Consider the following 25605-nt stretch of genomic DNA (forward strand, 5'->3'; position numbering starts at 1 on the left):
CTATCAACTGCTGCAGGGTCCAGACCTAACGAACTCACTCATCGGAGTTCTCATCAGATTCAGACAAGAGTCGGTGGCTTTGATGGCGGATATCAAAGCAATGTTTCATCAGGTCAAGGTATCGGAAAAGCATGTCGACTACTTGCGATTCCTATGGTGGCCGGATGGTGATGCACACCAAGATCTCGTTGAATACCGGATGAAGGTACATCTCTTTGGAGCAGTGTCATCACCAAGTTGTGCAAACTTCGCATTGAGGAAAAAGGCCGAGGACAATAAATCTCACTTTCCAGTAGAAGTGACACAATAAAGAGCAATTTCTATGTGGACAATTGTTTAAAATCCATGTCTACGGAACAGGAAGCAATCCAAATGGTAAAACATCTGACTTCCCTCTGCAACAAGGGAGGATTCATGTTATCAAAATGGATCAGCAACAGCCGTGCTGTATTGGAAACCATTCCACTAGATAACAGAGCCAAGGAGACCCGGGAGTTGGATTTGGACAAAGACAATCTACCTATGGAGAGAGCAGTGGGATTGCACTGGTGCATTGAAACAGATATATTCAAGTTCAGAATTTCAATTCAGGAGCGACCATGTACAAGATGGGGCATCCTGTCCGTGATTGGTTCTGTTTACCACTCTTTGGGATTTCTTGCACCATTTACACTACCAGCCAAGTTAATTTTGCAGGATCTCTGCAAGAAGAAACTTGGATGGGATGAGAGTATAACGCAAATCTTCTCTCAGCGATGGACAGAGTGGTTAGTAGATCTCGACAAGATCTTGGAGTTCAGAATGGACCGGTGTATGAAGCCTACAAACTATGGTCGAATCAAATATGCACAGCTGCATCACTTTTCTGACGCAAGTGAAAGTGGTTATGGTACTGTTTTATATCTAAGACTGGAAAATGGTAACAATGAAGTACATGTTGCATTTTTAATGGGAAGGCCAGAGTGGCACCATTGAAGCAGATGACGATTCCCAGAATGGAGCTTGCAGCCGCAGTCTTAGCTGTCAGAATTGACATATTGCTGCAAAAAGAACTGCAGCTTAAGCTGGAGGAATCTACCTTCTGGATTGATAGCATGACAGTGCTTAAGTACATCAACAATGAAAACAAACGCTTCCTAACATTTGTAGCAAACGGGATCTCCTTTGTAAGGGATGCTACTAATGTATCACAGTGGAAGTATGTTAATACCAAGGAAAATCCTGTGGATGAAGCCTCTAGAGGATTAACAGCAGACCGCTTCTTAAGCAGTAAGTGATGGATCAATGGGCCAGAGTTTCTCTGTAAACCAGACCGAGAATGGCCAAAGTTTAACCTGGAAACTGAAAGCTCTGCTAATGATCCAGAGATCAAGCAAGGCATCTCAGTGAACGCCATTATCAAGGATCCATTGGATTCAACAAACTATTTAATTACCCATTTCTCATCATGGAATAAGTTGAAGGCTGTGGTAGCTTGGTTTCTTAAAGTAAAGACAATGCTTTTGCAGTGGACTCGTAAGAGAAAGGAAACTCGGGCTGCTATGAGTAGCTTTGAAACAGATCCTAGCTAGTTGAAAGAAAAGGTTGCCAAAGACATGCAAATCTTTAAGGCATCATACTGAGGACAGTGTTTATGTCCAGATGATCTTTTTAAGGCAGAAAATGCAGTTATCTCTTTCTGTCAAAGACAAGAATACAAGGAAGAGTTATCAATATTACAAGCTGGTGAGCATGGTGTTAAAAGAAGTAGTCATTTATATAGGCTTGATCCAATACTGGATAAAGGACTTCTGAGAGTAGATGGCCGCCTAAATAAACTAGCGATGCCTGAAGAAGCAAAGCATCCTATTATTCTCTCGAAGGACTTTCATATTTCAACATTGCAGTTACGACATATTCATGAACAGATCGGACATAGAGGAAGAATCACATGCTGTCGCAACTTCGTAAAATACTGGAGATCATGCCAGAGTTAAAGGTTTTGTGCGTACTGTACGACCTCAGACTAAGGACAACATCTTGGTAAGACCGATAACCAAGATATGCCTGCTTCTAGAAGGTGAAGGAGAAGATTGAAGAATCACTAAAGAAGTTTGAATGCCAACATATAATGCATATTAGTTATGTTTTTGATATATGTTAAGCTTTTATAGCTCCTTTTAATATCTATTGGTAATTGCTTCGTTATATACGTAGAACAATTAGGGGCCAGTGTGTAGGAGCCATTTACGCTTAAATTAGTTACTGTCATTGTATTATGGCTATGTGTAATAATTTTAGTTTCTGTCTTTTTTGCATGCTTGTGGGTGTGATTTGATACATAATGGGGAGTGTCTGCCTCTGAGGAGGCTAGCGTAGCCACAGAGATTGTGGGTCAGCTTAGTCTTGGACGATGGAGAGAATAGTTTTTTTACCACATGAGCCACAGCCACACTCACGCCAGCCACAACCACAACCACACTCACGCCAGCCACAACCACACTCATGCCAGCCATAACCACAACCACGCCGACCACGCGGTAATGATCTTTACTGTATTGCTTGGCAAGAAACAGTTGATAAAAACGAAAAGTTATGAATTACTCTTTTGATTTGTGCTAAAAAAAAATCAAAGACCAATTTGATTGGTCTTTAATAAAGACCAATTAATCAAGAAACAGCGTTTGGAAGATTTGTTTTTGTTATCTTAGAGTGTAGGAGCCATTTTGCGTTTATTAGTCATTTTTTGCATATTATTATTATTACCTTGTATCCTGCTGTAGTTTGGACACTATAGAGTTAATGCGATGCTTACATATGGGCTGGGCGGGGCTAGAGTTACAGGGAGTTGGTACGTGCAGGCAGTGTGTGTGAGCCAAGAAGGTGCTGACAAAGGTTCAGCCAAAGGCTCCGCCAAAAGATTCATTAGCCAAGATGTAATCAGTTGTAGATCTTATTGACAAGAAGATTAATACAGATTTCCGCCAAAGTTATATCTGGCAGTTCGTATCGATCACATAGACTGTGGTAAGATATGGAATTTTACCTAGCAAATCAATAAGCAGTCGATGACTAGAGATATGCCAATATGTTTATTGCGACTTCAAATAAATTGTCTAACTAATTCAAACGTCGAGATCTCTGTTATTGATATTTGCTCGAGTCATTTAAGCCTATCATTTCACCCGATCTATGCAAGTGGCAGCTTGGGAGTTAATTGATAGACGAGAAGCTGGCCGCTACATCGTAAAATTCCGTCTTACGCTGAAGCAATCAGCTTGAATCTACTCCTTGGGTTGTTCAGTTACAACTTGCCTTCGCAAGAGACGAAGTGTGAGATCTTGTCTGAACTGGAGTGATTCATCGTAAAATCTGCCTAAGCAGGAACGATTTATTGGAATTTACTCTTTGGAAAGTTCAGAAAGCTTGTCTTCGCAAGAGACGAAGGCTACGAAAGTTTACTGACCAGGGTGAGATTTATTGCCAAAATCTTTCTTACCGCTGAATTAACCAAGCAGTTCACAGAAGCTGAAGCATTATATCTGTCTCTTAGAGTTATTTGAAGAGAATTAGCTCTTGGATAGAGACTATGGGAAAAACAGCAGAAATCGTAGTCTGCTTTAAATTGGTTTTTCTGTGTGAGATAACAAAAGCTGCTTTCGAATGATCGAGAGCTTAGAATGCGGACAGCGTAGCAACAACCTTGGGAGTCCCTGGTTACCAAGTCTTGTTTAAAAAATACCTATGAGATAAAGAAAAGAAAGCACATCTGGCTTTCGTTAACAAGCTCAGAATGTCTGAAATTAAATCTGATGTTCAGTCACAAGGTGGCGATAGTGGAACACGGCCTAGAGTGGAAAAAAGGGCCATTAAGCTTACTCAAATTGGCAAAGACATGGATTATGAAAGCAATGAGAAGCTGAAGAGACGTAAATATAAGATGGCTGAGACGACCATGGAAAATATCAAAGAGCTAATAAAATCAGGAAGGAAGAGGTGCAGTACAATCTGAATCATCTTAACCACGTCAAGGACAAAATTTACAGCATCTATGAAACATTGAGACTGCTACAGTTAGCACCAGAAGACCAGGATAAGCAATAGAAATGGATGCGGCAGGTGGTTGAAAATCTCGATGGATTTAACCAAGATGTTGTTGAATGGCTAAGCCAAGTAGGTCATGAGGCCGTAACCTCCAATGTTGAGGGCGCCTTATGCCAGGGTGGCGATGACGCAGACTCCATCGGACCTGGAGATAGTACTTCAAATATTTTGACCTTTAAGTTGAGCATCAAACCGCGTGCATCTTCCACGCTTTCTGTTCGTAGGAAGGTTGAGTTGGAACTGGCTGTTCTTGCAGGGCAAGTTGCTTTCATGGCACAGAAGCACGAGATTGAGAAGTTAGAAGGCCAAGTAGAGGAATAGCAGAGGCAAGAAGAACAGAGGAAAGAAGAAGAATGGAAGACAACTGAAAGAAGGACAGAGGAAAGAAGGAGAACGGAGAAGACAACTGCAAGAAGAACGGAGATGCCAACTGCAAGAAGAACAGAAGAGAAGACAACTGCTAGAAGAAGATTGGAGAAGGGAGAGCGATCGATTGAAAAGACAGATAGAACGATTGGAACTGGAGTCTAAAATGGCAGCAGCCAAGACAAAACTCAGTGTACTTGGCGCTCCAAGATCAAGAAGCAGCTCAATAGTATCTGATAGGATGAGTTCTTATCCAGGACGAGGAGCTGCCCAAAGCCAGTTGCAATTTGGACGGGAACCATCCGCTACTGAACCCTGGCATGAATGGGAGCCACAGATTGTTAGACCGAAGCAAACAACCTGGTCACCATCGGTTAAAGCTAGTGGTACAGTGTAGTGGGTGCAGTCACCACAGAAATCAGGCCAGACGCCAGGTAACTAGTAGCAATACTTTATTCCGCAACGAACACATACACCGCACTAAAAACTCGTGAGTCGACACACCCAAAACCCTTTATAGCCCCAGACCACCTGACCCAAGGGAACTGACCCAGGAAGTGACCTCATCCCCTCCGTCCACTGAGTGCCGAGTGGGATGACCAAGGGAGTGGCCTAGCCCCCGGGCGCCGCCACAGGACCCCCCCCCAAGAACCGAAGGCACGAAACGGACAGGGGACGGACGAAACGGCCAGCCCGCGTGCGCGCCACGGCGGGCGCAGGAACCGGAACCACCCCGCCAGGGGAAGGCAACGGCGGGAACTCGGGGGGTAAGGGCCGGGACGACCCCGAGGGCGAGGCCGCGCCAGTAGAACCGGCTGGCTAACGTCCACGTGCGCCGGCTTCAGCCGCGAAAGAGAGACCGTCTCAGGACGACCCCCCATGTCCAACACGAAGGCGGCAGAGCCCCACTCAAGCACTTTGAACGGTCCCTCATAAGGCCGCTGAAGGGGTGTCCGGTGGGCATCCCGACGCAGGAAAACAAAAGGGCAGTCCTGCAGGGCGGAAGGGACATGTGACCGCACCGAACGGTGGCGAGACGTCGGCACCGGCGCCAGCGAGCCCACCGTCTCCCGAAGGCGTTGCAGGGCGGCCGAGGGCTGTTCTGCCTGACCCTGGGCGGAGGGAACGAACTCCCCGGGCACCGTCAGCGGAGCCCCGTACACCAATTCCGCCGAGGAGGTGGCCAAGTCCTCCTTGGGGGCGGAGCGGACGCCCAGCAAAACCCACGGCAATGCGTCAACCCAGTCTGGGCCAACGAGCCGGGCCTTCAGAGCGGCCTTGAGCTGGCTGTGGAAACGCTCCACCAGGCCGTTCGCCTGCGGATGGTACGATGTGGTGCGGTGCAGGTTAACCCCCAGCAGTTGGGCACGGGATGCAGGTGCGCACCCAATGTCCAACCTGCTTGCGTAACCCGTGCCAAACGAAACGGGAAGCCACGAGGGTCATCGTCGCCCGAATGGAAGGGTGGGCCAGCCCGTGGAGCACCTCGAACACCAGGCAGGCAACAGGCACGATTGGGCGCGGCTGCCCGGTGGACACATCGCAAAGCAGCGTCGCACCCCCAGTGCCACAGGGAACGTCCTCCAACCTCAGGCCCGGAACGGCGGTACGGTAGGCGGACATCTCACTATCGGTCAACTGGGCCGCCGCCAGGGCTGAGTAGTCGATGCCATCGGCCACTTGCAGGACGTCGTGGACCGCGGGTCGAGACAAGGCGTCGGCCACCCGGTTGTCTTTACCCCCGATGAAACGGATGGAGGTAGTGTATTCAGAGACGAAAGCCAGCTGCCGCTGCTGGCGAGCTGACCACGGGTCGGACACCTTGGCGAACGCCAAGGTGAGGGGCTTGTGGTCCGTGTACGCGGTGAAGGTACGCCTCTCGAGGAAATAGCGGAAGTGGCGGACCGCAAGGTAAAGGGCAAGGAGCTCGCGGTCAAAGGCACTGTAGTTCCGCTGTGCGTCGCTGGGGTGCCTACTGAAGAAAGCGAGAGGCTGCCAACACCCATCCATGTGCTGTTCGAGCACCGCCCCAACCGCTACTTCCGAAGTGTCGACCGTCAGGCCGGTTGGTGCATCCGTCCGTGGGTGCAAGAGCATCGTGGCCGCAACCAGGACTTCCTTAGCATGTAGGAACGCCGTCACCGCATCGTGGGTCCACTCAACCTCCCTGCGCTTGCCTGCCATGAGGTGGAACAGCGGGCGCATGATCCGGGCTGCAGACGGCACAAATCGGTGGTAAAAAGCCACCATCCCAACGAACTCCTGGAGGCCCCGCAAGGTGATCGGGCGTGGAAACTGGCGCACCGCGTCCACCTTGTTCGGGAGCAGCAGCGCCCCGTGCGGGGTCACGTGGTGGCCCAGGAAATCGATGGATGACACCCCGAAACGGCATTTGGTGATGTTGATGGCAAGCCCATGATTGCTAAGGCGCTGGCATAGCTGGTGGAGATGGGCAGCATGCTCCTGTCTCGAGCGGCTCGCCACCAAAATGTCGTCAAGGTACACGAACACGAATTCCAGACCACGGCACACACAATCCATAAGCCGCTGAAAGGCTTGCGCAGCGTTCTTGAGTCCAAACGACATGCGGAGGAATTCGAAAAGGCCAAATGGCGTCATGATTGCTGTCTTGGGGACTTCGTCGGGGTGGACTGGAATTTGGTTATAGCCACGCACCAGATCGATCTTGGAAAACACCGTGGCCCCAGCCAGGTGTGCATTAAAGTCCTGAATGCGAGGGACCGGATGCCTGTCGGCGATTGTGGCATCGTTAAGCCGGCGGTAATCCCCGCAAGGACGCCAACCACCGTCTGCCTTGGGGACCATATGGAGCGGGGACGCCCACGGGCTGTCTGAGCGGCGCACGATCCCCAGTGACTCCATAAGGCGGAACTCCTCCCGAGCGAGACGGAGCTTGTCCGGTGGAAGACGCCGCGCCTGGGCGTACAAAGGCGGTCCAGTAGTGGGAATTAGGTGCACCACCCCATGCTTCGGGGCGGTGGAGTGGAACCGGGGGCCCAGGATATCGGGGAATTCGGCCAGAATTCATGAGAACGTAGTGTCCACGGACGACAGGGGCCCATCAGGACGCACGACCGGGTCGCCCAAGCGGAGGAAAATGGGCTGCAGAGTGACGGAGTGCACTAAACGCTGCCGCTTAACGTCCACGAGCAGGGAATGTGCCCGTAGGAAATCCGCACACAGCAACGGCTGGGACACATCCGCAATCACGAATGGCCACGAGAAGCTGCCTGCCCCGAAGTTGAGGGAGATCGTGCGCACCCCATATGATCGGATCGAAGTCCCGTTGGCTGCGGCGAGGAGGGGGCCGCGGTTGCCACTGCGGAGGTCAGCACGCGAAGGGGGAACAACGCTCACCTCCGCCCCGGTGTCCACAAGGAAACGAGCCCCGGAGCGGCGGTCCCACGCAAACACACGATGAATCTGGCCGGCCGCCGAAGCAATCACTGACGGCCGGCCCCTGCGTTTCCCGGGAACGAACAGGGCTGCCGGCATTGACGGGCAGAAGGGCCCCACCGCCGATGAAAATAGCACCAGCCCCCTCCGCTGGCGTCCGTGAAAACGGGCTGCTGTGCGGGCCGATCCGACCACCAGCGGCTTATGGAGGAACTGCCGGCAGGCTGCGCGCGGCCCCCGGGTCCGACCACCAGCGACCTCCAGTGGTGGGTGGGGGAACTGCAGGCTGAAGCCGGATACCGTCGGGAAGGCTGTCGGGGAGCGGCAGAGATGCGGGCAATCGAGGCCCCTACCTGCGGATCATCGTCGGCCGTCAAGAGCTCATCGGCGCGCCTCCCCACCGCCTGCATGTCGGTGAACGGATCGTGGAGGAGCTGCTGGCGGAGATCGGACGGCAGCTGCATCAGGTAGACGTGCTTGAATAGAAACCCGGGCTCGTAGTCGCCCAGCAGCACCAACATGTCGGCCAGTAGTACCGACGGCCGGCGGTCACCCAGGCCCGGCATTTGGAGGATCCGGGCTGCCCGCTCAGCCTCGCAGAGGCCGAACTGCTGAAGGAGGAAGGCCTTGAGGGCCACGTACTTATCGGTCGCCGGGGGGGCGCGGAGGAAGGGTCGGACCACGCGCGAGGTGGACGCATCGAGGGCGCCGACTACGTGAAAATACTTGGTATCGTCGGCAGTTACGCCCCGCAGGGCGAACTGCTCCTCGGCCTGGTCAAACCAGAAGTCGGGGTCGTCGGTCCACAAGGGAGGCAGCCTCACTGCCACGGCGTGGAGAGCGGTGCGGGCGGCAGGGTCCAGAGGCTGCTGACTGGCAGAGTCGGGTAGTGGAGCGTTCAGGTCCATCGCGACTTGCGAAGGAAAGTCGGGGTCACCAGTATAGTGGGTGCGGTCACCACAGAAATCAGGCCAGACGCCAGGTAAGTAGTAGCAATACTTTATTCCGCAACGAACACATACACCGCACTAAAAACTCGTGAGTCGACACACCCAAAACCCTTTATAGCCCCAGACCACCTGACCCAAGGGAACTGACCCAGGAAGTGACCTCATCCCCTCCGTCCACTGAGTGCCGAGTGGGATGACCAAGGGAATGGCCTAGCCCCCGGGCGCCGCCACAATAGCACACTTTACCCCACATCCTCTTCAAGGACGGACGGCAGGGTTTCATGAACTGAGGGATGAGCAGGGGCGTGCTCGCACTAAATCCCCGGAATGTCATAAAGGAGACCGAAGGAGTGTCATAAAGGAGACCATCATCTAAAAGTCACCTGTCATGCATGTAATGGATGACAACAACCCAAGGATAGTGTGTAGGATAGTGTTAATGTGCGGGGATTGACGAAGGGCCTGTTTCCGCGTTGTATCTCTAAACTAAACCAATTACAACAGGACCCATGGTAAAATAGCTGTGTGGACGAAAATCTCATCCTCCAGGTAAAGTGGAAGGGGCAGACAGGAAGTGCAGGATTCCACTGCGGCCATTCCCATCAGTAAGAAGTGTATCATTTTGGATACAGTTAAAGGGATGGAGGAAGGGTTGGGGGGGAAATAAATGGCCTTTCACAATAAAACAGCAGCGGCAGTCAGATCTGTGGCACAATGACTACCTCTGATGAATGGGGTTGAGGAGAGCTACAGTGATAAGAGACTCAAATAGTTGGAGAGATCGTGTGAAGATTCTGCGGCCATGAACAAGACTCCAGGATGGTGTGTTGCCTCCAGGTGGCAGGGTCGAGAATGTCTCTGAGCAGTTGAGGACATTCTCAACGGGGAGGGCGAACAGCCAGATATTGTTGTACACATTGGTACCAACATCATAGGTAAAAAAAGGATGAAGTCCTGAAGTGTGAACAAAGGGAGTTTTAGGTTTATTATTGTCGCATGTACTGAGGTGCAGTGACAAGCTGCGTTTTGCATGCTATCCAATCAAATCAGATAATACTTTGCAGAAATACAGTTGTCAAACTCGAACAATAAATAGCGCAAAGGGGCAGATACAGAGCACAAAATATAACTCTTAGTATTGAGGTGCACCAATTCTGTTCACAAATTTCAACATCCACAATGGAGTCGAGGAGAATTGGACAGTACCCTAAGCTTATGGAAGGACTATTCAGAAGCCCGACAGAGGAGAAAAAGCTGTTCCTGAGTTGTCAGTGCATGCTTTCCAGCTTCTGTCCATTCTGCTGGTCGGGACCAGGATGATGGAGGAATGGGACCGGGGTGTGACAAGTCTTTGATTATGTTGGCTGCTTTGCTGAGGCAGCATGAAGTGTACATGGAGTCAATGGTGGGAAAGAGTTAGGCAGAAAGTTAAAAAGTAGGACCTCAAGGGTGAAAACCGCTGAATTACTCTTGGCACAACATGCAAATGAGGTTTGGGATAGGAAGATAGAGCAGATGAATGCATAACTGTGAAACTGGAGCAGAAGAGAGGGATTCAAGGTTTAGGACCATTAAAATCTGTGCTGGGACAGAAGTGGCCTCTTACTCCCCTTAGAATCTTCCTCTTTGGAATTAACTGATCCTGCACCTTCTGTATTATTCCCAGAAATACCTGCCATTGTTGTTCCAATGTCTTTCCTGCTAGGGTCTCTTTCCAGTCAACTCTGGCCAGCTCCTCTCTCATGCCTCCATAGTCCGCCTTGCTCAACTGCAATACTGACACTTCCGATTTTCCCTTCTCCCTTTCAAATTGTAAATTGAAATTTGCCTTCATAACGAGAGGATTTCAGTATAGGAGTAAAGAGGTTCTTCTGCAGTTGTACAGGGCCCTGGTAAGACCACATCTGGAGTATTGTGTACAGTTTTGGTCTCCTAATTTGAGGAAGGACATCCTAGTAATTGAGGCAGTGCAGCGTAGGTTCACGAGATTGATCCCTGGGATGGCGGGACTGTCATATGAGGAAAGATTGAAAAGACTGGGCATGTATTTGCTGGAGTTTAGTAGGATGAGAGGGGATCTTATAGAGACATATAAAATTATAAAAGGACTGGACAAGCTAGATGCAGGAAAAATGTTTCCAATGTTGGGGGAGTCCAGAACCAGAGGCCACAGTCTTAGAATAAAGGGGAGGCCATTTAAAACTGTGAGAAGGAACTTTTTCACCCAGAGAGTTGTGAATTTGTGGAATTCTCTGCCACAGAGGGTAGTGGAGGCCAAATCACTGGATGGATTTAAGAGAGAGTTAGATAGAGCTCAAGGGGCTAGTGGAATCAAGGGATATGGGGAGAAGACAGGCACGGGTTATTGATTGTGGATGATCAGCCATGATTACAATGAATGGCGGTGCTGGCTCGAAGGGCCGAATGGCCTCCTCCTGCAACTATTTTCTATGTTTCTAAAACTTATCATATATACCCCTCAGAGGCAACATGGGTGTGATTCACAACATGAGCAATGTAAAATTCTATGAAACATGCATTCTCTGATTTTCCAATCTGAACAAATGGATGTGAAATTGTGCTTTTAATTTGAATTCTGAAATGACCACCATCTCAACTTTTCCAATGATTTCAGATAATTGATTTTCAGATTTCAGCACTATAAATTCTATTTTGCCAGTCAAATCAGAAACATGAAATCCCAAAACTGAAGAATGTCAATGCTAGCATTAACTTAAGTGAGTTGTGTGTGCATATATGTGTGTGTGTATATATACACCGGTCAGCCAAAACATTGATGAGCCAAAACATTATGACCACCTGCCTAAAATGCTGTTGGTCCTCCGTATGCAGCCCCATACGCAGCAGGGTGCGATGCACTGTGTATTGTGACACATTCCTCCCCTAATCACCATTACATTTTTCTGTGACCTGTGCCACAGTAGACCTTCTGTCGGTTCGGACCAGACAGGATAGCCTTCGTTACCCTCGCGCATCGATGAGCCTTGGGCGCCCAACACCCTGTCGCCAGTTTGTGGTTTGTCCCTCGTCGGACCACTGTCTGTAGGTACTCACCACTGCTGACTGGGAGGACCCCACAAGCCTTGCCGTTTCAGAGATGCTCTGACCCAGTCGTCTGGCCATAACAATTTGGCCTTTGTCAAAGTCGCTCAGGTCTTTACTCCTGCCCATTTCTCCTGCACCCAACACATTAACTTCAAGAACTGACTGTTCACTTGCTGCCTAATATATCCCACCCCTTGACAGGTGCCATTGTAACAAGATAACCAATGTTATTCACTTCACCTGTCAGTGGTCATAAAGTTTCGGTTCATTGGTGTATATATACACACACACACACATGTACACACACACAAACGATATATCTGATGTTTGGATAGCATGCAAAACAAAGCTTTTCACTGTACCTCAGTACAAGTGGCATTGCCTCTAGACCGGGGAATAGTAGTTGGTGGCGATGGATACAGTGCTGTGGTAGCAGGATTCGCAGATACTTGTGGAATCTTCAGGGACCGCGACGAGAATGCTCCTGCTATGGCCCTCTGATCCCAATTAATCCCTGTGAGAAACTCCCACCAGGTTCCGACCAACCGTGGATAACCTGGCGCAGTCTCAACAGACTGCGGACAGGCATGGGGAGGAGCAAATCGAACATGCTGAAATGGGGATATACTGAAGATGCGGCAGACTGCGAATGCGGACGGGGCCTCCAGACTATGGACATCTCCTGAGCTGTGACATGCTGCATGACACATGCACTGTAAAGGATCTTGCAGAGGCCAACGATGTGGCACTAAAATTTGCTCGCTATTGGTCAACAGTTGTGTGATGACACGAATAAATAAATAGTACATGTGACAATAATAAACCTAAATACTATTTTTATTTAACAAAAAGTTGTGCCTTCAAATGATAAATGTAGCCACTCAAATTCATTGAGAGTGTTCATTCTACTTCTTTAAAATAATTATCAGAAAATAATGTTAAATATATAGATTTTTTTCATACCAGGATCCATTTTAAGAAATCTGAATTTTTATGGTGAAGCAGTTTCCATGGCAAATCAATGACCTTGAAGCATCGTTCAAGAAAGTGCTGCACTTACCTTTTGTTCTAGACTATCATCACCATCAGTTGAACTAACACTGTCATGTTGTCTAGACCTGGAAGGTCGTTGTCGCTTTGATATGGCTGAAAGATTAACTCGAGCCTTTAGGACTTTACTATCTAATCTTTCTGTTTCAGGGACAGCTGCATTGAAATCTGTAATGATACAAAAGATTCCAGTTTTACAGCAAACAAATGGAAATTAGTGGACAGTTGCTAATTAATATGTACAGATGGTTCTGCAATATGTTCCTATAATAAGAATCGGATAAAATAGAAGTGACAAATTATGGGACATAATTTGCATTATGCAGGCCGAGTAGGTTAGAAAGCAATTTTAATTGGGAACTGGAGTTCAGTATCTCTGGAGAGAAGGAATGGGTGAAATTTCGGGTCGAGACCCTTCTTTAGAGAGTCTCAGGAAAGGGAAAGAAGAAATATAGAGGATGACTAGACCAAGTGGACCCGTTGGGCCCAAATCTCTCCTGCATTGGTGCAGCACCCTCTCCTCCCCCACTCCCCTCTCCCCCCCCCCCCACCCCTCCTCCCTCCCCCTCTCCCCATCCCTCCCTCTTCACCCCTCCCTCCCCTGTTGGTTGCTATTGAAAAGACCTTTATTTTTGAAAATATTGTGGTAAAAGTATCTTTATTATTATGAATCGGAAACTCTCTAGATCCTAATCCCCTACGCCCATTGACAAAGTTGTCTTTATAACATGATTTTCTACAACACAAGGTATCTTAGGAACATAACTATCACATTATGGCAGAGATGGCAGAGATACCTGCTTTAACAGAAGAAAACCAGAGGATCACAATGAGCAGCAATAGGAATAGATAATTCAGCCTTTTGAGCTTCCTCTGCTTTTTAATTGGATCATACCTGATATTCCTCAAGCCCACTTTCATGCTATTTTCCATTAACCCTTGATTCCTTACATTAGAAATCTACCTATCTCAGTTTTAAACATAAGCAAGAAAATCTGTCCCCACAGCTCTCTGTGGCAAGAGCTACCAAAGATCTAAAACCATCCGAGGATAAATGAATTCTCCTTTTACTCTCAAATGGGCATCCCTTGTTTGGAATCATACACGCTTCCGCAAGAATGATCAGCATTTACCTTATCTACCTCTCGAAAAATCTTAAATCTTCCAGTATAATCATCTCTCATTTTTCTGAACGTCAGAGATCAGAATAACTACCTATTTAACATTTTCTCTTAGGACAACTTCTCCATACCTAGCATCAGCCAAGTGAACATTCTCTGAACCACCTTCAAATAAATAATATATTATTCCTTAAATAAAGTGACCAAGATTGTTCAAATTACTGTAGATTCATTCCCCAGCTATGAATCCTCTTGAAATAATGGGCCACATTCCATTACCTTTCCCTTTTACCTGCTGCATTTGTGTGTTAAGCTTTCTGTGTTTCAAGCACAACACCCTATCCCTATCTTAAAACTAGTTATCCAGCACAAAAACAAACTAATTGGCTGACCTAGTCTATACCAACTACCGATATAAATCCCATCAACAAGCACCTTGTTCATAGCCTTCTCTGCCTTGCCAATTCGTCTTGATCAAGATACTTCATTACTCTGAGAGCATTTGGCTCCACCATCCACATAGGCAGTGCGTTCTAGATTCCAACTGCTCTGAATGAAAATGTTCTCCCACATAATGCTTCTAAACCTTTTGCCTCATATTCTAAACCAATGCGCTCTTGTTTTAGACACTTCTTCTGTGGAGAAGAGTTTCCTACGACAGCTATGCTCCTCATAATTTTGTATACTTCTGTCAGAACCAGCAGCCAACCTTCCCTACTCTAATATAAACATCTTGGAACCGTATCTACTAGTAACTTAAATGCTCATCCAAGGTTTCATTCTGCATATGAATCTCCCTATACTTTAAAAATCCATCTCAAAATCTTTCCCTTCAACATCCTTTTAGTTCTCCTCTTTCCCTATTACACCTCTGAGGCATGTTTAGAAATACCAAGATATATAATGGTGAGGTCTAAAAGCTTTGTGCCTAATTAATCATTGATCATCAGAAAGGAACTTGATTACAGGAATGCAGTTTAAAACCTTGGTATCTATCAAGACATTTTACATCTTTGAGCATAAAATACAGTAAAACAGAAACATAGAAAATAGGTGAAGGAGTATGCCATTCAGACCTTCGAGCCATTCAATATGATCATGGCTGATCATCCAAAATCAGTACCCCGTTCCTGCTTTTTCCCCATATCCCCTAACAGTGGTGCAGATACATCTGAATGTTATGGGAAACTTACCGAAAATCTCATCAGTTTCAGTTGACTTTATGGTTGAAGTCTCAGTTTCTCCTGTAAATGATTAAAATGCATCTATTACACATGAGCAACAAATATTCATGAAATCAAAAGGATGTATGTTTAGACATGTAGCATGGAAACAGGCCCTTCAACCAGCCCACTGAGTCCACACCGACCATCGATCACCTGTTCACACTAGTTCTATGCTATCCCTATTTCACACCCACTCTCTAGACAATAGGGGCAATTTACAGAGGCCAATAACTTATAAACCCGCACGTCTTTGTGATGTGGGAGGAAACTGGAGTACCCGGCGGAAACCCATGTCATCACAGGGCGAATGTGCAAACGATTGACCTCGAGGCTCTAGCGCTGTGAGGCAACAGCTCTACCAGCTGCGCAACCGACATCCTGTATCTCCCAAGATAATCTATTACAAACAGCAAATGCAACATACAGTTCCAATTATGTAATGTTCTTTGCATCTACCCTTTTAGCAATGTGTATATTAAAAACTGAAATAATACTTGTTGGGTCAAATGGCCTGCATGTATGCTGTAAAACATCATTCGTTGGAAGTAGCATCATGGTTGATAGGGTGCTCAAAAAGGCTTCTGGCACATTGGCCTTCATCAGTCAAAGAATTGAGTCTAGAAGTTGAGAGGTCATGTTGCATTTATACAAGACGTTGGTGAGGCTGTATTTAGAGTATTATGTTCAGTTCTGGGCACCATGTTAGAGGAAAGATGTTATCAAGCTGGAAAGGGTGCAGAGAAGATTTATAAGGATGCAGCCAGGACTTGAGGGCCTGAGCTATAGGGGACGTTGAGCAAGCAAGGACTCTATTTCTTGGAGCGCAGGAGGATGATCTTATAGAGGTGTACAATATCATGAGAGGAATATATCAAATAGGTGCACAGGTCTCTTGCCCAAAGTAGGGGAATTGGGAACCACAGGACATAGCTTTAAGGTGAAGGAGGAAATATTTAGTAGGAACCTGAGGGGTAACTTATTCACACAAAAGGTGGTGGGTATATGAAGCAAGCTGATGGAGGAGGTAGTTGAGGCAGGTGCTAACGCAATATTTAAGAAACAGTTAGACAGGTACAGGGATAGGACAGGTTTAGAGGGATATGGGCCAAATGCAGGCAAGTGGGACATGTAGATGGGCTATGTTGGTGGTGTGGGCAAGTTGGGGCATTTCCATGCTGTATGACTAACACTGTGTAATGTTACTTCAAAACTCCATACAGTATGGTATGAACATAGCTACAGGAATTCTGTTTCAGATTTGAGGCGAGGAATGACTGCTCTGGACATCATCTGAATGAGTGCAGCATCAAAATTCAGTTTAATGGGAGTCAAGGGTGATTCTCCACCATCTGGACTCATACTAGCTATGAAGGAAGATCAAATCAGGCCCAGGACACCATAGATATGTCAATCTAATATCATCTCTACGAATGAGTCCAGGCACAGCTCACTGACATTCAGAGGCTCGTTATTGAATCTCTTATTGCAATATTCTATTGATGGTCCTGGATGTTGGGAGCAGATAATCCAACTGTTAAAAAAAATGCTGCGGGAGTATAGCAACATTTTGGCAGCAGCAGAACAAGTCAAGATTAGAAATAACCATTTAAAACTTCTTAAGTTAAGAGAAACAGCACAATTCAGTGCAGTAACAGACTGGCTGCTAGTCCATTTAAATGTATTAGTGTTCCTCCTGAGAGTAATGGAGTTCTCAATGGCAGGAGAATCTGCAACCCTTCAGCCTGCATAAACAATGAATAGAGTACTTGGAATCACCAGGCAGCCTTCCAGCGTGTCCAGAAATGTGATCTTTGAGGTGTCCTGCAAAAAACACTGAAGCGTAAAGAACTAGCATCTCCCGCCCACCGTTGTATCGTATTGGCCAGTGTAAAGAAAATAAGATTGAGGACTTCAAGGCAAGATTGCTATACCAATAAGGGAAGGAAGAGAATGTTGCATTCTCTGTTTCTGAGGGACATGGCTTACCTCCAACTCCACAGACTCCGCCCTACAGTCTGAAGGTTTTCCAATACATCGCATGGACCAAACAGTGTCATCAGGAAAAGGGAGAGGCAGCGGTGTCTGCCTCATGGTAAACTCATCATTATGCTCAGATGTAATCGTCTTGTAAATAGTCTGTAAAACTCCTGTTCCTCACACCTGGAACATATAGCAATGATGTATGGTCCCTTCTACCACCTAAGGGAATTCACTTCCATCATCACAACTGCAGTCTGCAAACCATCCGAAGCAGACATCAGCTGGCATTGCAGAAGCTGCACACTATGGTCAACAAACACCAATGGCAAATCCTGGCCCCTTCCCTATCATAGCCAGGGACTTCAACAATGCTAGTTTGAAGAAAACACATTCTAATTACCATTTAGGAAGGAACTGCAGATATTGGTTTATACCAAGGATAGACACAGAATGCTGTAGTAATTCAGTGGGTCAGGCAGCATCTCTGGAGAAAAGGAATAGGTGACGTTTCGTGTCGATACCCTTCTTCAGACTGAAGAAGGGGACAGGGAAACTAGAGGTATGAAAAGGTACATGACCAAGGAAAGGTGGAGTCCACAATGGTCCATTGTTGGCTGTGGAAGAGGTGATATCAAAGGGATACGAACAGTGAAAATAGCAGGACGTCGAGGATGAGGACTGACAGAGAAAGAGGGAATGCAAGGGTTACTTTAAATTAGAGAAATCAATATTCATACTGCTGGTTTGTAAACTACCCAAGCAAAATATGAGGTGCTGTTCTCTTCTGTGGAGAAGCGAGTTCCCACTAAGATCATCCAAGTGCTGCCCAACTAGAAGCTTTACATGAACTAGGATGCCAGCAATCTACTGAGGATCTGATCTTTTGCATTCAGGTCTGACAATGCAGGGTCATTTAGGATAGCCAGATAAGACCATCAGAAAAGCAAAGAGGCATTTTTGGTCTGAACTGGAATACGAGATGGTTGTTCGGCAGATATAAAAGGGTTTGCATGCCATCACCTCCAACAAACCAAAACCTAATAACTCAAGTCAATCATCACTCCCGGATGTGCTTCATGCTTGTTTTAAAAGGGGGAACATTGATGCAGTTTCTCTAAATTCATGAATATGTAGACAGACACAGCTCCAATCGCATCTATAAACTTTCCCTTATAAGGGGGTCTGTTAAAATGAGGGTTTACTGTATATCTTATTTCTCAGAATCCTCTCCTGTAACTTGCCTACGACAGATGTTAGGCTAATTGGTCTATTGTTCCCAGGATTTCCCTTGCAGCCCTTCTGAAACAGAGGCACAACATTAGCCACCCTCCAGTCTTCTGGCACCTCACCCGTGACTAATAATGTTTCATATATCTCAGCTAGGGATCCTGTAATTTCTTCTCCAGCTTCCCACAGATATGACCTTTGATATATCTGAACAGGCCTAGGAGATGTATCTATCTTCATATCCCTGAGGACATCCAGCATTTCCTTGAACATAATACAGACTGTCCTCAAGACATCTCTGTTAACTGTCCCAAATTTCCTGATCATGAACTCCTCCTCCTTGATAAAAAGACCTTGGTCGAGGACCTTGCCCATTTCCTGCGGCTCCGCATGGAAGAGACCATTCTAGTTTAAGTGGTCCTATTCTCTTTCTAGTTACCCTTTTCCCCCTTAATGTACTTACACAATCTCTTAGTGATTTCCCTTCATGTTATCTGTCAGAGTCCTTAATGTTATCTGCCAGAGCTAGTAATCAAAGGTTGGATATTTTGCAGCAAATGGTTTATATCTTAATTTCCCAATACCACAAATGAGAAAAACAATAAAATATTTTCTACATATCCAGAAAAATGCTACTCCAATATAACTTGGGAAATTGAACAAACTAGCTCACTGTTTTTTGATACTCAGTCTGTTATTCTGAACACCAAGTTCAATTCCAGGTTCTCAGATGACATGGTAGAAACCTGGAGACACAAGAAACGGCAGATGCTGGAATCCTGAGCAAACGCTCAGTGGGTCGGGCAGCATCTGTGGAGGGAATGGACAGGCGATGTTTCGGGTCAGGACCTTCTTCAGACTGGTAGAACCTGTATGATCTACAAATTATGAATCAAGCTCCACATTTTTTTTAAAAACAGCTTTTTTAACTTCTGTTTTTTAATTTCTAGCAGAAAATTCTTTATTTCAGATATTGTTTTCATGCCTTATCATCAATAATAATAGACATTCCAGTCAACTTCACCAAACCAGGCAAAAGAGTAGAAAATGTTTAAGCATTCTTGTATCAGAGTTTATCTCGACCTGCACCTTCAATCGAACTGTTGTGGTGATTCTTCTGTTTTCTTGTCAAGGTTTCAATTGCTTCAATTGGTGTCTCTCTAGTTGTATCCATTGATGTTCTCCTGTCTTGCTCCTCTCCAAAGATATTATTATTGTTGTTCACTTGCGTCCCGTTGGCTCTTGTCAATTTTTGAAGTTCAACCTTCAATTCTGTAATCTAGAAAATTATGTTTTATTTAATCTGTGGTGAGATACAATATTATAAACATATTAATTTAACTGGTTTCATCCATTAAATAAGGAAGTGAGGGTCTTATAATATTAATAATCCTTTTGCTTGACATTAGGCAGCTTGTGTTGAGGGAAATGAACAAACTATTATATATGCCAAATCATATTTAAATTAATCTATAATTGTACATCTACATGCTATCACATGGTCTATTATTAACTAATGGCTACAAAGTTTAGTAACAACCTCTCGATCATAACTTAATAAGATCAGGAATAATTGTAGAATAATATGGTTCAGCATAACCTGGTTTTGATTTTATAGAATCATAGACTTGGTGTTTTTTAAATATCTTGCTGAATTATCTCAGAATTATGCACTTGACCAAAATATTTGATAAATATTTTACTTTGGTTTTTACAGACAAATGTGGATTGTAGCACTTGACAGATGTGGGAATAATTTTTGGATATAAATTATCAAAACAGCATGACTGTCAGAGGAAAATGAATCAAGAATAGAAAGACCCAGGCTAAAATGGTATGAAATTTAATTCACTTAAGGAAGCAGGGACACAATTTAAAATTCTCAAAAAACACCCAGAAATGTAAATTAGCACAAAGGATGGTGATCGTCAAACGCGTATAAGAAAAGAAAAGCTGAAGAAAGATTACTGAGCTGTTGGAAAATATCCATTATTCCATTCACATGGATATGAGTGTTTCCGTAAATACAGCACTCAGTAATGAAACTGAAGGTCTCCAAACTTCCAGGTTATTTTCCTGTTATTTAATGTAATTTCCCATTGTTTCATATCCTGTATTTTAAGTAGTATAGATCATGGTGTATAGCCAAAATAATGAGATGAAGCAAAAATAAATAAATCTGTTTTTACAAAGAAAAATATCAGATATGCCCCTGTGTTTTCTTGCCTTTTTTGTGACATTTTAAGCAGGATTTCATCAAATCCTTAGGCTGATTTATTAATTAGCCTACATTAATTTAAATTATGTTAATTTTGCAATTAAATAACTGTTTTTAAGCCAAATTCGGATTTTTATCATTTATCACCCGATAAGATGGTTTTCTGATGCCCTTAGTTTTTGCAGCAGAACGGGAGTAGTGGTGCCTTTTTCGTCACGTGTGAAATGTGTCACATGTGAACCATTTTTATATTTATTGTTTCCTTTTTTATTGTTCATATTTTGTGTTTAAGCTTTCCATTGAAATACTTAATAATGAATAGAACTTAAAATCATGAAATAAAAATCTAGTTTGCTCACCTATTTTAGCGATGTCTCATTCTGTAGTCCCTCCCGTTGTCAATGTTATTTATAGCGCTATAAAGGGTCTTTTTTGCACTCGTCGCGATTTTTAAAAAATTCAAACAACACGAACTACGGGCCACGTGGTAGCTTAGGTGCCGACATTTTGTAAGGGAGCTTCGAAATCAGTATGTGTCCCATAAATAAATAAAAATTCTTGTTTTTTTTAAATTTTGAAAGTATTACATTTTGGTCAAATACTGGTCGATTTTGATCACAAATTAGCTTAAAAGGATCATAGGTAGGCCCATTTTTAATCCTGTGGTATTTCATTATGGTTTAATAACTTTCAAATTTGGCTATCCATGTCACAGGTTGGTAACCTTATTTACAGAAACACCGATATGCTAAATGCTGGAATTTAACCTCAGTGGGTACGAGTTCTGATCATTAATATGTCCGACCATCCACTGTAGTCCTCTTCCCCTGGGAGCTTGAATCAGGAATTAGGGTTAAAAGCTATTTGCTTTGCTACCAAAAACCTAAGAGGCTTCTAACATCGTCAATGGCTACAAGGGTGGCAAGTGTGAACTGTGAGGAAGATGCTATGAGGTTGCAGGGTGACTTGGACAGGTTGTGTGAGTGGGCGGATGCATGACAGATGCAGTTTAATGCGGATAAGTGTGAGGTTATCCACTTTGGTGGTAAGAATAGGAAGGCAGATTATTATCTGAATGGTGTCAAGTTAGGAAAAGGGGACGTACAACGAAATCGTGCGTCAGTGCATCAGTCACTCAAAGGAAGCATGCAGGTACAGCAGGCAGTGAAGAAAGCCAATGGAATGTTGGCCTTCATAACAAGAGGAGTTGAGTATAGGAGCAAAGAGGTCCTTCTGCAGTTGTACAGGACCCTAGTAAGACCGCACTGGGAGTACTGTGTGCAGTTTTGGTCTCCAGATTTGAGGAAGGATATTCTTGCTATTGAGGATGTGCAGCGTAGGTTCACTAGGTTAATTCCCGGAATGGCGGGACTGTCGTATGTTGAAAGACTGGAGCGACTAGGCTTGCATACACTGGAATTTAGAAGGATGAGAGGGGATCTTATTGAAACAAATAAGATTATTAAGTGGTTGGACACGTTAGAGGCAGGAAACATGTTCCCGGAATGGCAGGACTGTCGTATATGTTGAAAGACTGGAGCGACTAGGCTTGTATACACTGGAATTTAGGATGAGAGGGTATCTTATTGAAACATAAGATTATTAAGGGGTTGGACACGTTAGAGGCAGGAAACATGTTCCCAATGTTAGGGGAGTCCAGAACCAGGGGCCGCAGTTTAAGAATAAGGGGTAGGCCATTTAGAACGGAGATGAGGAAAAACCTTTTCAGTCAAAGAGTTGTAAATCTGTGGAATTCTCTGCCTCAGAAGGCAGTGGAGGCCAATTCTCTGAATGCTTTCAAGAGAGAGCTAGGTAGAGCTCTTAAGGATAGCGGAGTCAGGGGGTATGGGGAGAAGGCAGGAACGGGGTACTGATTGAGAATGATCAGCCATGATCACATTGAATGGTGGTGCTGGCTCGAAGGGCCTACTCCTGCACCTATTGTCTATTGTCTATAAAATGGGAAGTTCGTTCAGTGCAAGGCAGAGAACCCGAGGCCTGGAAATCTAATAACGGAAAACAAAGTTCTGTTTACCCTTTCAGGTATCTTTGGTCTTGCTTTCTGCCCTATTAAGAACCTTTGATCAGGGGGGTACAGGTGCAATAGCTTTTTTTTGAAGTGTCATTCCAAATGGTTGCACAAAAGTGGGTTCTATCTGATCCAAAAGAAAAATTGAGTAGGCAGAACCATTAGCCTCATCACTCTCACTGCCAGACATTGAACATTCCTGACGTTATAAGTCCAGGCACTGAGTTCATTTTGAATGATGAACAGTCTATAATACAGGACACACATAATTTAAACTTAAGACTTCTGCATATTTAGTATTGAAAAATTCAAGGTATTTACCAAAATCTGAGTAGTCATCTTAGTTGCAAATCTTACCCTGCCCTGAAGTTTCTTAACTTCTGCTGCATGTGCTTTTCCAACTTCTTCCAATTTCTTTTTTTCGGCATCTTGATGCTTAACAAAGTCTATTTCCCTAAAAAAATAAGTTTTCATTGAATGATTCTCGCAGCTTTATTTTAATATTTAAATTTTTTTAAAAAATTTCTTACTTCTGCTGATAATCTTTAATGAGTTTCTTGGCTTTGTTGTACTTCTTTTCTAGAGCCTGGTACTGGCTCTGGGTTTCCTTCAGATGCTCATTCACGGTATGACATAGGGTCTGTGCCTCAATCCAGTAGCTCTCCAGTTTTAACATTCTTTCTCTATTCTCTTCAATGTTCTGTTGCAGTTGTGTTTTTTCGAGTTCCCATTGAACTTTTTCATTATCTGCTAATTTAAGCTAGGTAGCACAAGCACAAAGTTAAAAAAATCAACATAAGGACAGGAACCTGATCATGTTTCCTACATCAAAATTCTAGCATGCAATTCAGGTTTGGGAGTAGATTAATTGAATTATCCTTAAAAATTATTAAAAAGAGTGCAAGATACATGGAAAATTAGAGCATTTAAAACACATTTTGATAATGATTGAATTATTGGACATATTATCACGAAATTTAACTCACATTAATGGCCAATATAAAATTATTTGTTTAAAATTTGTACTTAAGGAAGAGAAAATTAAAAAAGAACTATTTCAGATAGATTAGGAATCACAACACAGTTAAAATAATAGCTAAATGCACAATAAAGATTATTTTACTCCAGCTCCAGTTTAACAGAAACACTTCTGTAAATACTTCAAGTGATTGAATTATTCCATGAACTAATTCAATACATTCAAAATGTGTTTGTTATGGTTTGGAGTTAAAAATAGGAGAAGATGTCCATTGAATTTGTGGATAGAAGGTCAGGACAAGGGAAACATCTGTCATTCTGGTGTGAGGGTAAAGGGTAGTAGAAGGGCGAGAACAAAAACAAACATAATTGAAGGCTTTGCTTTCTACACTGGAAAAAAATCCAAATTAAGGAAAAGGAAGACATAGGGAAGAATTCATTTAGGTTTGTGCCATAAGAAACTCTTCATGTTAACCAGGTTTAGGAGGTCCTTTCACAATTTAACTGGAAGTGGCTTTATACAAATGATGTGGTGAGCTAAATGATCTACAACTAGATACAGTATATTTCAATTAACAAACAAAAATCCACACAATTCCCCAAATCAACTACTTCTACAAAAAAATGGACACCTACAAATGTGCACCTTAAAATAGAGAAAAATGTAAACAAAATATCAAAATAATTTGTTTTGTAGAATCTTACCTTCGCTTTCATTTTCTGAATTTCAGCTTCAGTAACAGAATGTTTAATCTGTAGCTAGATGGGTCAAAATAAAATGGTCAGAGAGTACATTCAACAAAGCTGAAAAAACCTCTGATTTAAAACAAATGCTCAGGGTTCAAAGTTAAAACCATTCCATCTGAACTGCAATTACAAATTTAAGGATGCTACTTGTGTGATGATTTTTATTCTTATTATAAGCACCCATTATCAGTGTTTTTCTTTTCTTCAGATGTTCACTCTTAAAACATTACACTGGGGACATGAACTATATCAAAGTCAAAATTAATGTTTAAACACTGATTAGTCTTAATACTTCTCAGTTTATAAGTTTCAATACTAAACTGTTGTCCAACTATCACCAAGTCTATGACCTCAGAGTCATGCCCTGTCTACACTAGTCCCACCTGCCTGTGTTTGGTCCATTTCCCTCTAAACCTAAAGTAGATACAAAATGCTGGAGTAACTCAGCAGGTCAGGCAGCATCTCTGGAGAAAAAGAATAGGTGACGTTTCAGGACGAAACCCTTCATCAGACCAAGAGTCAGGGATGACTCAGGAAATGTGGAGCCCACAATGGTACATTGTTGGCTGTGGAGGAGGTGATAATGACAGAATAAAAAGGGTGAAATTAGCAAGAGGACTACGTTGATGGAAGGACAGTGAGAGAGGGAATGCAAGGGCTACAAAGTTAGAAAAGACAATATTCATGCCACTGGGTGAAATATGAGGTACTGTTCTTCCAATTTGCATGTGGCCTCACTTTGATAGTGGAGGAGGCCCAGGACAGAAAGGTCAGTATGTGATCTATATTCTAACCTTCTAACCTTCCAGAGCAGCCGACCATACAGAACCTTGTCAAATGCTGTGGAACTTTGTCAATCCTGCTCTAAAAGCAAGCATCTAGAAGTATTCAAGACAACCAGCAATAGTTTGGATAGTGCCATAGAATTTGTGAAATTACATTTGCTAAAGTTAACTGAAACCAAAGTTTCAGTGGTACCTAACAATTTGAGAGAATATTTCTTATACTAAGAAAATATTCCCTTCTTTTAACACACCCTGATATCAACTGAACCTCAGGGCACAATCATACCTAAACAGAATACTGGTACAAGCACAACTTCCAGAGATTAAATTATCTCATCTTATTTACCTTAACTTGAAAAGTA

The 25605-nt window shown here is 44.3% G+C and overlaps 1 protein-coding gene across 5 annotated transcripts in view; it reads right to left on the minus strand.

Moving 5' to 3' along the window:
- The window catches only part of ppp1r9a (protein phosphatase 1, regulatory subunit 9A), a 127747-nt gene that overhangs the window by 56531 nt on the left and 45611 nt on the right, over positions 1-25605 (minus strand). For all 5 annotated transcript variants that reach the window (XM_078422570.1, XM_078422560.1, XM_078422551.1 and 2 more), the window contains exons 7-12: positions 24417-24470; positions 23264-23493; positions 23091-23187; positions 19576-19765; positions 15247-15297; positions 12943-13100 (exon numbers count right to left, since the gene is read on the minus strand). In XM_078422570.1, the coding sequence (XP_078278696.1) occupies positions 12943-13100; positions 15247-15297; positions 19576-19765; positions 23091-23187; positions 23264-23493; positions 24417-24470 (780 nt within the window). The remainder of the gene's footprint in view (positions 1-12942; positions 13101-15246; positions 15298-19575; positions 19766-23090; positions 23188-23263; positions 23494-24416; positions 24471-25605) is intronic.

The sequence above is a fragment of the Rhinoraja longicauda genome, chromosome 2 (genome assembly GCF_053455715.1).
Source record: "Rhinoraja longicauda isolate Sanriku21f chromosome 2, sRhiLon1.1, whole genome shotgun sequence".
Lineage (NCBI taxonomy): Eukaryota > Metazoa > Chordata > Chondrichthyes > Rajiformes > Arhynchobatidae > Rhinoraja > Rhinoraja longicauda.